A 15,228-nucleotide genomic window follows, 5' to 3' on the forward strand; every position below is an offset into this window, starting at 1 on the left:
AGGTACAAAAGCAAAATACCGCAGATGCTGGGAATCTGAAATAGAAACAGAAAATGCTCAGCAGGTCAGTCAACATCAGAGCTGATGAAGGGTCATCATCAACCTGAAACGTTAACGGTCTACAGATGCTGCCTGACCTGCTGAGTACTTCCAGCATTTTCTCATTTTAAAGTGCCATGTGTTGCCGGGGTGGGTGGGGGGAGGGGGGGGGGGACTGACCGCATACAACAAAATTTTGTAGGGAACACGGGTACTACGTGGAATGAGTTCGAGCTGTCTCAATCCAGTACCTAATGGGTAGCACCAAACAGCCCCATTAAAAATTGTCTATTAGGAGCAAATTAATCGAGAGGCCACAGGACAGTTAGTTTGGGAATTGGGCTTGGATGGGGATACGTGTGCATCACTGGGGAAGAAGTTCCAAAAAGCAAATTTTACACTGAGTGCCCAAGTGAAAGATTGGAGGTGCTGACTCACCAGAGACCCTGGCCTGTGACCAAGAGGAGCTCGGCAGGGGTTGGTGGTGGTGGGTGGGGGGAGCTGCTAGAGATCGACGTGGCAGCAAGCGCTCCGATGATTGATCAACGGCATGCGGAAAATGGGAGCTAATGTTCTTGAGTGCTGAATATAGCAACTGCAGATGGAAGGCTTGTCCCAGTGCCAGAAACCTCGGCATGTGTTTGATTACGAATCTTAACAGAATTGGGAACTGTGCACGACAGTGTGGGAGGAACAAAGTTAGGATTTCTTTCCAGCTCCTCAAAACTGGAAGAACTTGCCGAGCCAGTGGAGAGAATTCGGTCCTGCCTTTTATTTTATTAATGACAATTTAAGTTGTGGAAACTTTGAATGGTGCAGATCTTTTATTTTTGAGTTTCAATGTTTTGCTTTATATTTTTGGAATCACCCCAAGATGTTGCAACTTGTTATAAATTGCAGCTTTCCAACTGAGCAGGATTACCTTGCAGGTGCAGCGAATGGTATGTTGGCCTCTACTGCATACTGTGGCTGCAAGAGCAGGTCAGAGGCTAGGAATCCTGCAGTGAGTAATTCGCCTCCTGACTCCCCAAAGCCTGTCTACCATCTACAAGGCACAAGTCAGGAGTGTGATGGAATACTCTCCGCTTGCCTGGATGAGTGCAGCTCCAACAACACTCGAGAAGCTTCACACCGTCCAGGACAAAGCAGCCCACTTGATTGGCACCACATCCACGAACATTCTTTACTCCCTCCACCACTGACGCACAGTAGCAGCAGTGTGTACCATCTACAAGATGCACTGCAGCAATTCACCAAGGCTCCTTAGACAGCACCTTTCAAGCCCACGACCACTACCATCTAGAAGGACAAGGACAGAAGATGCATGGGAACACCACTACCTGGAAGTTCCGCTCCAAGTCACTCACAATCCTGACTTTGAATAATATTTCCATTTCTTCACTGTCACTGGGTCAAAACCCTGGAACTCTCTCCTTGACTAACAGCACTGTGGGTGTACCTACACCACAGGCATTGCAGTGGTTCCAGAAGGCAGCTCACCACCACCTTCTCAAGGATAACTAGGGATGGGCAATAAATGCTGGCCCAGCCAGTGAAGCTCACACCCTGTGAATGAATTTTTTAAAAAAGGGTTTATGAGTACAGACGACTTGCTGCAGTTGTAGAGATGGCACCTGGATCATTATGCACAGTGTTGGCTTCCATACCTAAGGAATGATGTACTTGTCTTAGAAGGGGGCTCAGTGAAGGTTCACTAGATTGATTCCTGGGATGAGATGGCTGTCCTGTCTTTTAGGAGAGATCAGGTAGAATGGGCCTACACCCTCTTGGGTTTTGATGAATGAGGGGTGATTTCGTTGAAACATAAGACTCTAGAAAGGGCTTGACAGGATTGATGCTGAGGCTGTTTCCCCTGGCTAAAGCATCTAGAACTAGACGATACAGTTTCAGGATAAGGGGTAACCATTTTGGACTGAGGAGGAGAAAATTCTTCACTCAAAAGATTGCGAATCTTTGGATTTCTCTACCCCAGAGAGCTGTGGATGCTCAATTGTTGGATATATTCAAGCTTGGGATTGATAGATTTTTGGATTACAAAAGGATCAAGGGATATGGGGTTTGGATGGGAAAGTGAAGTTGATGTCAAGCTTCAACGATGATCTTATTAAATAACAGAGCAACCTTGATGGGCTTTATGGTGGCTTCCTGCTCCTGTTTATGTTCTTGTAACTTTGCCCCACTGGATCCTGTGTGAATTCTTCCCAAGCTGTAGACATGCTCGCTCTCCTCTCTTCCCCCCCTGTCCCCCTCACCATGATGCACCTTCAAACGTTCTACCGCACTAAAGAGGATATATAAAGGCATGTTGTTGTTGTTGCTGCAATTCCCCAACCCCTTCTCCACCCAGTTCCTTATTTCATTTAACCACCTCCCAGAGATGATCTTGTTGAGGTTAGCAGCTGCTAACAGAGGGAACCGGACCATAAAAAATGACTGACTTGCAATTATATAGTGCCTTTCATGATCTTGGAGCATCCCAAAGTACTTTACAGCTAATGAATTATTTTTGAACCGTAAGGCAGCTGTTGTGATATCTGACCTTATCACATTTTGCATTAGACCTTTTTAAAATTTATTTTGCTGCCACCTTATGGCTCCACAGCATGATTGGGATCTTGAAGGACAGAGAATTTTATTCATTGTGCTATTCAATTTGTCCTGTTCATCAAATTTGCAAGCGAACGTATTTTGCCAAGCATTTGACTGGACCTCTTTTGATTCACCACAATGTTACCAGGGCTCCCGGGGCTAAATTATGAAGAGAGATTACTAAGGTTCTATTTCCTAAAGTACAACTTAAGGAATGACTTGATTGAGGTTTGTAGGACTTTGAAAGGAATTAATAAAGATAAACTTTTTTCTGCTGGTGGATAGTTTAGGACAAGAGGACATAACCTTGAAATTAGAGCCAGGCCATTCAGGAGAGAAGGTGGGAAACGTTTCTTCACACCCAGGGTGGTAGAAGTGTGGAACTCCCTCCCACAAAAAACAGTAGATGCTATCCCAATTAATAATTTTAAATCTGAGATTGATAGATATTTGCTAGGCAAGGATATGGTGCCAAAGCAAGTGGGTGCAGTTTGGTTAAAGATCGGTGATTATCTTATTGAATGGTGGAACAGACTCTGGCCGAATGGCTTGCTGACGTACTAATGATGCATTAAATTCATGTTGATTTTTATGTTCTGTTCCTCAGCACTGCCATCGCTTAACTAAATCACAGAAATACACCACAATCTCAATGTCTTATCGACTATATTGTTAAGATTAAGAAAAACAGATGATGGCTAGTAATTGTCTTTGAGCGCATCTAAATAGGAGATAGCTGGGACACTATTGTGTGGAAGGAGAGCTATGACTCTGAACAAGTCGATAAACTCTCAATAAAGAAAAGCTCTGTGCCTTGGTTTTAGCTTCACCAACCAGCTTGGATCCTGTTAACACTCAGTCCACTTCTTATGCTTATGGCATTTAATCTAACCTGTTATTAATTTATTTCTTGGATAGAATCTCCTTCACATCCTCAGTTTGGATGTCAGCCAGAGGGGAAGTTCTGCATCTCTGGATTCGGCCAGGATAAACGTGAGAAGAAGAGGAGCTCTAATCTCGCCTTACTGAAGAAGAAACTCTTCAGACGCCGGAAGTCGGCCAAGGCGGCTGACCATGCCAAGCACATGCGTGAGCTTCTGTGCGGCTGGGACGTGCGGGATGTGGGTCTGCTGGTGAAGCAGTATGAAGCCGCGTTGGCTGTGAAGGAGCTGGTGATTCAGGCGTGTGTAGCCAGGCCAGAGGCCAGCCGGTTAAATGAAGATCTGGCCAAGCTTTACCAGTTCAAGTACTGTACGGATGTGGACCTGGTATTCCAAGGTACGTGCTTTCCTGTCCACCGTGCCATATTGGCGGCCCGGTGTCCTTTCTTCAAAACCCTCCTCTTATCCAACCTGGACCGCGCTGAGTTAGTCATGGACATCAGCACTGTCGGTATTGACATGCCAATACTGTCATCCCTTTTGCACTACTTGTATAGTGGAGAATTTGGCATGCAAAATTCCCAGATCAAGAACGTCGATGTGTTGGTTCGTCTCAGTGAAGAGTTTGGGATGCCCAATGCCCTTCACTTTGATATATACAGTCTCCTGGAGAGCTCCTGCTATTATGATGCAGTCCTCAGCTTTACCTCCAATCCCGACGTCTCCGATAGCTTTGAAGGGTGCTGCCTGGAGGGGGAGTTCCGCTGTCATAAGGCCATCCTATGTGCCCGCTCGCCATTCTTCCGAAATCTCCTCCAGAAGCGGATACGCACTGGCGAGGAGACAACAGATCGGACCTTGCAGACTCCAGCAAGGATCGTGTTGAACGAAGCAATCATTCCAAAGAAATACGCAAAAGTCATTTTGCACTGCATGTACACTGACCTGGTGGACCTAGACTTGGTCCTGCCTTTCAGCCCATCGACTGGGAGCTTAAGAGAAGTACAGGATGAAACTGGGAAGGACAGCGAGACTCGACTGGAAAATGCTATGGAGCTGTTCCATATAGCACTCTTCATTGAGTTTGATATGCTGGCACAAGGTAAGGCAAGGAGTGTTGATGCTCGGGGCAGGGAAGGGATTGATCAGGAGAGTCTCGCTGCAATAATGGGAGTGTATATTCACAAGTCTTTGAAGGTAGCAGGTCAAGTTAATAAGGCTGTTTGTTTAAAATGCATATGGGATTCTTGGCTTTATAAACAGAGGTAGAAAGTACAAAAGCAAGGAAGTTATGCTAAAGCTTTATAAAACACTGGTTACAGTTCAGCTGGAGTATTGTTGCCACCTCTGGGCACTACCCTTTAAGAAGGATGTCAAGTCCTTAAGAGGGGGTGCAGTAGAGATTTACTAGAATTATATGAGGGATGAAAGACTTCAGTTATTTGGGGCAACTGGAGAAATTGGAGTTGCTCTCTCAGAACAGAGACAATTTTGTAAGGGAGATTTGATAAAACTGTTTGAAATCTTGTAGGGTTCTGATAGAGTAAATAAGGAGAAACGAGTGGCAGAAGGGTTCACAACCAGAGGGCGTAGATTTAAGGCAAGTGGCAAAAGAAGCAGAGGTGAAATGAAGGGGGGAAATAATTACATAGCATATTGTTGTGACGCTGGAAGCAGATTCAGTAATAACTTTCAAAAGGGAATTGGATAAATACTTGAAGGAGAGAGATTTACACGATTGAGGCAAGAACAGGGGAGTGGGGCTAATTGGATAGCTCTTTCAAAGAGCTGACAGAGGCATGATGGGCTGCATAGCATTTTATGTGCTGTATCATACTACAAAGGTAAAGTTTCTACCTGCTGTTTCATTCCAGACTTACTTCAAAACCTTGTTAAAATCGATTTATTTATTTTACTTAAACCTATGACATCTTTTCTGTTTGGCTTGGGTGAAGAAGCCAGTCATAACATTCTCCTTTCATTCTGGAATATGGTTTTAAATACAGATCGAGGTGGTGGGATATTAGTTTTCTTTCTTTTCTTGGTGTATCTGTGGGTTAAATAGATTGGTGGGGTGGGGGGGGGCAGTCCCAATCCAGATTTGGAGGTGGTGTTTGATTCCTGGAAGCATTGTAGGCAATGAGTGCCCTCATGAGAGGGTTGTTAAACCCTGAGTGGAGGCAGACAAATGTAATACTTACATTTACAATATGCAACCACAGACCCATTAAATTAACTAGGCAAGGGAAGGTTTTCTAAGCGATAAACTGGCAAAGGAGCTATTTAGAAATAACATCATAATAAAAAAAAACATACAGCCTTGAAAGGAGTAATCGTGCTTATGAAACGTGTCATAACCTTTGAAGAAGTTGTAGATAAAATTGATGGTGGAATTCATTTTCCTAACTTACTTGGACTTCCAGAAAGGTTTTTGATAAAAGTTCTGCATGAAAGTCTTTTAATTAAGTTAAGTTATGGCACAGCACAAATTTCTCTTCAATAATACCTGTATCACTAAATTGGCAGCTTTGCTAAGACCATAAATGGTTACTATGTAAACCAGTTGGTGCTTAGAGCAAGGTCCAGTCGCGTGCTAATGTTCAAATGGAACCATGGACACGGGTGTGAGTGTCTTTTATATTTAAAGGAACTGGATTTAATTTGAATTATAAGCAACCACCTCTGAATTTGAGTTTAAAACTTGCCACTTCATCACCCTACCAATGTTCTTTACTCAAATTTGCGCACAATTAATGCATTTTAAAAATATTTATGTTAAAAGTTCACTTAAAACCTTGGGATTAGTTTCTTTAGTCTTTACTTAAGCTCCATTGTGAACAGTTACTGGATGGGACTCTGATAGGCCACTTGCAATCTCAATAACCTATAACCCTCCGAGAATGCTGCTTTCTTTATTTCCCGCCTCTTGCACGCCCACATTTCCTTTGCCCCACCATTGGCGGCTGTGCCTTCAGCTGTAGAGGCCCAGCAGTCTGGAAAATCCCTCTGCCTCTCTAACTCTCTTTCTCCTCCTCCAAGATCCTCATTTGAAACCTTCTCTTTGACTATGCTTTTAGTCCTGATATATTGTTCTCCAGCATATCTTCTGTGGGATCGCTACTTACCCTACTTTATCAGGAACTGAACAGGTTCATTGGGAATGCTCCAACTGTATTTGCTCTTGCAACAGACTGACCTGGAAGCCCAATTCAAAACCAACATATTGATCTCTGACAAACTGATTCAGTAAATGCAATGTTCACTGCATTAAAAAAAACATTTTACTGGAGGTTTTCGTCTTGATGCAGTAAGCATCTTTTGCAGATACAGTCAGAGTGAATGGTATTGAAATAACTAAGGATGGGGTTGAAACTTGACTTTCAACATGTCGAATGGATATAGAGCAGCACTCGGTGAAGCTAATAGAATTGCCAGAAGAATAGAATGCAAGTTGGAGGAAGTTATGAGCATTCTGTGCAGTGCGCTGCTCAGACTGCGGGGTGAACACACCTTATAGTTGCAGCCTTTGAGAAACAAGGGGACATTTAAAGTGCTAGAGGTTATGTAGAGCAGAGGCATGAGATTGCTCCCTAGTTGTCTTGGGTCTGAGATACAAGGGAGCGACTTGGGTTTTCGGCCCAAGAACGACACTTCTCAGAAAATACTTTAAAAGATATATCAAATAGGAAATGCTATGTATGGAAAAGGCTAACTCAGGATACAAATTTAAAATAAGCAGACAATGTGACACAGGTTCAAATTCGAAAGGTAATTTTAGGATTGATATTAGGGTGTTCAGGCAGGGAACTATTCGTACTTGGAATGAATCCATGAGACAAGTTGCGGAGGCAGAGTCTACAGAATTAAAGAAACAACAGGACATGGCAATAAGGGGGAGAGTAGGATTGTTCTAGGTGGGTTCCATAAGCATCTTGTGATCTGACAGTCTCCTTAGTATATAAATCTGCTATCAGCATCCTATGCTCTGGAGGCATTTTGTGTGTGCACGTGTGAGAGAGAATTGGCAGGGGAATGGGATTTGAGTGGATTGCTCTAAGAGCTGGCACAGAGGTGATGGGTGAATGAGGTAAAATTCTATCCAGCCAGACAAATGTTTTAACAGGGGATGAAGGAGTTGTGAAATCAATTAACTGGGAGAGCCTTCGACATAAACATCAATGGATTCAAGAGGCAGATGAAAATGTTCCTGCATCGAGAAGGGATTAGGGGATATGGTCTGAGATTGATCACAAAAGCACTTACTTTATAAGCACTGAGCATTTTGCTGTTCTTGTATTCCAATTGACATGATTTTCATTCTCTGCGCAGGCTGTGAAGACCTGATTGTTGAGAGTGTCACGCTGGACTCTTTAGTTGCTATCCTAAAGTGGAGCTCTCAACCATATGGATCTAAATGGGTCCATCGGCAAATGCTGCATTTCCTCTGTGAGGAGTTCAGTAACGTCATCGCTTCTGACATTCTCTATGAGCTAAGCAAGGAGCACCTGATGGCAGCAATCCAGTCAGATTACCTGCAGGTAATTGGCCTTTGTCTCCAACTAATAAGTCTAGGTTTTCTCCTGGAACCTTTAGTTTTTAGAGAAATTTGTTAGAGAAATGGCAGACGTGAGCAATTTTGGCTTGTGCAGAATTGTGGAGCAAAAACATTCTAGGTTTTTCCCTGGGTTGGAGAGTTTTGATGTGTATAACATAAGGATGAGACTCTGATTTTTACTGGTCAGCCTCTGGTGGTTCAATAATTTAAGATGAATAAAGAGAATCAAATGACTTTGAAAACAAAGAATCCTATACCAGAGAGGAGGTTTGTTAGCCCATCTTGCCTGTACTAGCTTTTTGTAAGAGCTATCCAGGTAGTCCCACTCCCCCTGCTCTTTCCTTGTAGCCCTGTAAATATTTTCTTTGCAAAGTATTTTTCCTTCTTGATAGTTGCTGTTGAACCTGCTTCCACTACCCTGCAGGCTAGCTGGAAGCAGGGTCTTTGAATATTTTTAAGGCAGAGGTGGACAGATTCTTGGTAAGCAAGAGGGTGATAGGGTTATCAGGGGTAGGCGGGATGCAGATTTGAGGTTACCATCAGATCAGCCATGAACTTATTAAGTAGCAGAGCAGGCTTGAGGGGCCGAATGTCCTACTCCTGATCCTTGTTCGTATGTTCAGGCAGCGCATTCCAGATCATCCTAGCTTGCTTTGTTTAAAAAAAAATCCCCCCACCTCCTCTCTGGTTCTTTTGCCAAATTGCTTTAAATTTGTGTCTGACTCAATTTGGTTACCGACATCTCTACCAGTGTAAACAGGTTTTCTTCATTTACTCTATGAAAGCCCCTCATAATTTTCTATCAGATTTCCCCATAACTTCCTCTAAGGAGAACAATCCCAACTTCTCAAGTCTCTTCGCGTAACTGCAGTCTTTCATCTCTGGTACTATTCTAGTAAATCTGCCTCAGCACCATCTCCAAGGCTTAATCAGACATTTATAAATGCCTTTATTTTAAGTACCATTTTTCCCATAGCTCACCGGTACTGATTTTCTAATTACTCTGAGTGGTAACATTGGAGTTCAAAATGTCATCCAAGTGGGAATCTGCTGTTGATTACTGCTGCTTGGAGTTGTGCAGTTAAAGTCACCTTCTGACTCACAAAATTGAGAGTTGAGTGGTGTCTAGTCCCAATTTGGTCAATGTGATGTGTACTTACGGCTTTGAATCGAAGGAAAGCCCAGAGTTGCAGGAAGTGGCAGTCCTTCAATTGCAAATGGCCTCTCGCAGCCCTACTGCATTGCTCTACTGATGAAATGACTTAAGCTTATAACATTTATTAAATTTTAATGCGTCTGCTGGACTCAGCTGTTGTACTGAAAGCTATGCCAGAAAGTAATGGCTTTACTCCAGGAGCTGAGCACATAGCGAAAGCTGACACACTATTGTAATACTGGGGGAATGCTATACTTTGAAGTCATTGCCCTTTAGATGGGACAATAAACCAGCACCCTGTCTGCATATTCTGATATGGAACCCAAAGCACACTTTATATATAGGAAATCACATGGTACGCTAGTCTTTATTACAAAGGGATTGGGAGTACAAGAGTAAAGAAGTCTTACTGCGCTTGTACAGGACCTTGGTGAGACTACAGCTGGAGCACTGTGTACAGGTTTGGTCTCCTTATTTAAGGAAGGGTATATATGCCTTAGAGGAAATACAACGAAGCTTCACTAGGCTAATCCCTGCATTGAGGGGATTGTTCTGTGAGGAGAGGTTGAGCAGACTAGACCTATTGCTACTTATTTAGAAAAATGAGAGACGACCTAATTGAAACATATCAAACTCCTCAGGGGCTTGGCAGGGTAGATGCTGACAGGATGTCCACCCTGGCTAGGGAACCTGGAACCAGGGGTCACAGTCTCAGAATAAGGAAGTGGCCATTTCAAACTGAGATGAGGAGGAATGGAATTCTCTGTCCTAGGTAGCTGTGAATGTTCATTATATTCAGGACAGAGATTGACAGGTTTTTGGATACTAAAGGAATCTTGGGGATAAGGGGATAGTGCAGAAAAATGGTGTTGAGGTTGAAGAGCAATCATAATCTTAGTGAATGGCGGAGCAGGCTTGGAAGGGCCTACTTCTCCTATTTCTTGTGTTCTTAAGGATGAGGGGAGTTCTCACCTGCAAACATTCCCCCTCAACCAACACCAGAAAACAAATCAACCAATCATCTTTTTCACCATTGTTTAAAGGATCTATATGTGAATAAAGTAACGAGTGTATTTGCCCAAGTAATTTTAAACTGAGTAGGATGAGGTAGCGGATATGTTACTGCATTAATAGTTCAGAGATCTAGACTAATAGTTCAGAGAATTTGGCTTCACACATCACCATAGCAGGTTAAAAATTTGAATGCAGTTTGTGTTCTTTTATTTAAAAAAAAACACTGACCGTGAAGCTGCCTGATTGCTGTTTTACACAAAAACAGCATATTAGATTGCTAATTCGGGAAGGGAACCTGCTCTCCTGACCTAGTTTAAGCTTTGTGTGACTCCAGTCCCACACCATGTTGGCGCACACTCTCTGAAAAGGCCCATCAAGCCACTCAGTTCTGGTGATCGATAACAAATGCCAGCCTTGCCAGGCACGGCCGCGTTCGAAAATCAATTTCAGAACGACAGGTATTTAATTGTATAACAATTCTGTGATTCTGTTGAAGCACAGTACGAGGCCATTTGGCCTGTTGTGTCTGTGTCTGTGCCTGCTCACTGTAGGAGCAGTTCACTTAGTGCCATTCCACTACTTTCCCCCCCATAGCCCTGCACATTCTTCCTCTTTGGATAGCAATCCAATTCCTCCTTGAATGCCTTGATTGAATCTGCCTCCATCTCTCACTGGTGCACTGCATTCCACTTGATGTGAGAAAAAGTTTTCCCTCAAGGTTTCTCTTGCCAGTACCTTAAACCTGTGCCCTCTTATTCTTGATCCTTCCACCAGTGGAAATGGTTTTTCCCTATTCTACTCTGTCCAGACCCTTCATGATTATGCCCCTCAAAAAAGGACTTTAAGATGTTCTCAGACGCACAACGGGATGTCCAATCACAGCTCTTTTTTTTTCTGCCTTTCAACCCTATCACTGCTACTAGCACTAATAAAATGTAAATGAAAATTGCAAATGACAAGGAAGATGTTGATATCTCAGCTTGGGCATTCCCACTGTTGGATCTACGTGGTCTTTGAAAACACCCTGTGCATCTAAAAGTTGCATCTGTATGCTATTGTCAATTGTGACAAGTGCCCATCTTAATACAGAAAGGACAACCATTTTCAAGGCTGTTACTCCAACCCTTGCCTTTTGGACCCTGAACAAAAGGATTTCCATTTCTATAGCGTCAAAGTGCTTTACAGCCAGCGAGTTACTTTTGAAATGTAATTGCTGTTGTAATGTGAGGAAATGTGGCAACCAATTTGCACACAGCAAATTCCCGCAAAGAGCAATGACGTAAGTGACCAAATCGAATGTCTTTTAGGTATTAGTTGAGGGAGGCACGAGTCCTACCGGCTGAGCCATGGCTGACCTGTAACTGGGGCTGTGTGCATGAAGTTTTTGAAGAAGACTTTGCTGACAAGCACAGTTCCCTCTGCACCCTGACAGTGTAGTTGCATTTACGTATAAATCAAATGGTGCAAATACACAGCAGGTTAGTCAGCATCCCAAAGGGAGAGACTAACTTTTCATGTAGAGCCTTCTCTAGAACTGAATATTATGTTTCAGCAATTGTCTCAAATATTGTATTGTATTCAGCACCATCTTCCAGCAAGTATAGACACAAATCCACCAGTGTGCTAACTAATTTGGCTTATTTTAACGATGTTGTTGCTCTTGGAGACCTTATGATACCTGCATTCTCCGCGAATAGCTAGATTGGATAATAACAAAATTTGAGCCTCATCTAGATGATTTATCTGATTTTAGTACTTTTTAAACAAATAACCTGCGTAAACTATTATGTAACAAACCAGTGTGTATTTAAATGTTACCGTGCAAAAGTTAAAGTATTCTCTTGTTAGTCACTGAAGTCTCTGTTTTGAAATTTGTGCCCTTCCGTTCCGGTCCACTTTCACAGTGTGGATTGACATCAGCTTCTATATTGCCCCAGTGCTGGCACCTGCCGGCTTCCTGATCCTGGAAAGCTATCGGTATTGCCCCAGTGCTGGCACCTGTCGGCTCCCCGGTCCTGGAAAGCTATCGGTATTGCCCCAGTGCTGGCACCTGTCAGCTTCCTGGTCCTGGAAAAAAAGCTATCGGTATTGCCCCAGTGCTGGCACCTGTCGGCTCCCTGGCCCTGGAAAGCTATTGGCAACACCAGAGTAAACATAAAGATAAAAACAAAAAGCTAAAAGCTACTGCGGATGCTGGAAATCCAAAACAAAATAAAAACAGAATTACCTGGAAAAACTCAGCAAGTCTGGCAGCATCGGCGGAGAAGAAATCAGTCAACGTTTCGAGCCCTCATGGCCCTTCTGCTGAAGGGCCATGAGGGCTCGAAACGTTGACTGATTTCTTCTCCGCCGATGCTGCCAGACTTGCTGAGTTTTTCCAGGTAATTCTGTTTTTATTTTGTACCAGAGTAAACATGTTTGGTTCTCTGTGCCACGCTGGAATATTCAGCATCGTTCCTGGCAGTAGCAAGTCTGGCAATTCTGCTTTGGTTTTGCTACTGGCTAAGTCAGGCCCTGGAGCCTTTCGAAGCCAGAAGGAATCCTCAGCCATCAATGTTATCCATGGCTCAGTGGATAGCGCACTCACCTCTGAAAGGTTGTGTATTCAAGTCCCACTCTAGGATTTGAGCAAACAAAATCTAGTCTAACACTCCAATACAGTACTGAGGGAGTGCTGCACTGTCAGAAATGCCATCTTACAGGTGAAACATTAAACCAAGGCCCAGTCTGCCCCTTTGTGGATGTTAAAGATCACACGGCACTATTTTAAAGAAGTGCTGGGAAGCACTCTTGGTGTTCTGGTCAATATTTATCCCTTAATCAGCATCCCAAAGCACAGATTATCCAGTTATTATCACATTGCTGATTGTGGGAGCTTGCTGTGCACAAATTGGCTGCCACATTTCCTACATTACAACCACAACGACACTTCAAAAATGAACTTCTTTGGCTCCAAAGCACATTGAGACGTCCAAAGCTGTGAAAGGTGCTGTATAAATGCAAGTCTTTTTTTTTCTTATAACATTAAGAGATCAATCTTAAAGTAGTTGTTGTGTGCTTTAAGGTGTTGCGGAGTTGTTTTTCTTTTTTGCTTTGGTCTGTCAAGATTTGACATTGAGCAGTAACTGCGCTCAATGAGAAGAGACTTTTGAAGTGAGGTTTTTTGTGGTTTGGAGTATTTTGGGGTGGGGTTACTGGAAGAGCACTTGTCTTGGCTTAAAATGAATCCGTGTACACACAGGAGGACTGTACACTTTGATCAGCAGATTGTCATGCTATCTCCTTCTCTCCTCCTTTAAAACCGCTCTCTTTGAAGTGTTTTTAGTCTGTCCCTCTAATCATGCCGGTTTGCCTCCAAAAGGGTATTTGAGAGTAAAATTCTCTAAGGGAAGGGCACTGTAATATACAAGCTTTATTTTTGTAAAAAACTGTATCATTAGTCAGGAACGTTTTAATTCTAGCTGTCGAAGAGCAGCTTAAAATGTTTCATGTCAAGTCATACGGCACCAGGAGCCTGTGGGATATGTTTTATATTTACAGCTTTCAACACAAGATAAAACTCTCTCTGCGATGTTCACCAGACATCTGTATGTGTACGGAAGTCGCTGGGTAACCATTTTCTTTATTTTAAAAACTCCTCCATAACCAGCAAAGCTGAGGGAAATTACAATATCCCTACCTGAATGACTTGATCAGTGTGAAATGATAGAATCCTGGAATGATCCACCACAGAAGGAGGTCACCTGACCCATTGTACTGTGCTGGCTCTTTGGAATTCGACACGTCTGTACGTAGGAACAGGAGGAGGCTAATTCGTCCCTCAAGTCCGTTCCACCATTCAGTGAGATCATGGTTGATAACTCTGTATACCTGCCTTTGCCCCATATCCTTTGTATCAGAAACCTATCAATGTTGGATTCAAAATTAACAATTGATCTAGCATCAGTTGCCATTTGCAGAAGAGAGTTTCAAAATTCTGCCACCTTTTATGTGTACAAATGTTCCTTAACTTCCACTCTTGAAAGGCCTGGCTCCAAATTTTTAAACTATGCCCCTGGTACTAGACTCCCCAGTCAGTAGAAATAGTTTCTATCTATAACAGCAGCATATTTATATAGCACTTTTAACATCATAAAATGGCCCAAGGCCCTTCACAGGTGTGTATAAAGCAAAATATGATATTGAACCACATAGGACATATTAAGTCAGATGATCAAAAACTTGGTCAAAGAAATAGGTTCCTTAAAACCTATCTGTTCCCCATTACATCTTGAAAGCACGATCAAGTCATCCATTAATCTTATAAATTCCATTGAATACAACCCTAGTTTATGTAATTCTTTTGGAGTCCAGTTATCATTCTAGTGAATCTACACAGCACTCCCTCCAAGGCCAGTATATCCTTCATAAGGTGTGGTACCCATGCCCAGAATTAAGCACTGTATTCCAGGTGTGTTCTAACTAAAGCTGAATCAAGATTTCTAACCCCTTGTATTCTTGTCCTCTAGCGTTAAGATGTCTAATCAGACTACGATTAGCCTGGGCAACCCTGGACTGCGAAAGAGAATCAGGAGCTTCAGCCACTGATTATGTCATCCATTCGGGGTAGTGGGGAAAGACGAGATTGGGCTTGATTGTTGTGTCTGCCCTTGTGGCCAGTTGACACTTGCTTCCTGGGGGTATGTGGAGATTGCCCGTTTTTGGGTGCGGTATTGGATAGCAGATGACTATTTCTTGGCTTTGACTCCCAGGAGAAAATACAAGGGTACAAAAATCTGGCATTCTTAATGTCTTGTCTGTTCGCAACCTTGGTGTCACTCAGCTGAGATGAGCTTCTGACCTCATGTTCATGCCATCATTAAGACTGCCTATTTCTATCTTTGTAACTTTGCCCCTATCTCAACTCATCTGCTGCTAAAACCCTTATTTGTGCATTTGTTACCTCTAGACTTGATTATTCCAAAGCACTTCTG

General features: G+C 43.0%; 1 protein-coding gene across 3 annotated transcripts in view; it reads left to right on the forward strand.

The window, feature by feature from the left end:
- Positions 1 to 15,228, forward strand: part of LOC144671432 (BTB/POZ domain-containing protein 7-like) — a 68,792-nt gene that overhangs the window by 15,419 nt on the left and 38,145 nt on the right. For 2 of the 3 annotated variants that reach the window (XM_078533334.1, XM_078533335.1), the window contains exons 3-5: positions 3,568 to 4,632; positions 7,860 to 8,068; positions 13,796 to 13,864. In XM_078533334.1, coding sequence (XP_078389460.1) covers positions 3,568 to 4,632; positions 7,860 to 8,068; positions 13,796 to 13,864 — 1,343 coding nt within the window. The remainder of the gene's footprint in view (positions 1 to 3,567; positions 4,633 to 7,859; positions 8,069 to 13,795; positions 13,865 to 15,228) is intronic. The other variant, XM_078533336.1, reaches the window with a different exon arrangement.

Source organism: Cetorhinus maximus, chromosome 32 (assembly GCF_964194155.1).
Source record: "Cetorhinus maximus chromosome 32, sCetMax3.hap1.1, whole genome shotgun sequence".
NCBI lineage: Eukaryota > Metazoa > Chordata > Chondrichthyes > Lamniformes > Cetorhinidae > Cetorhinus > Cetorhinus maximus.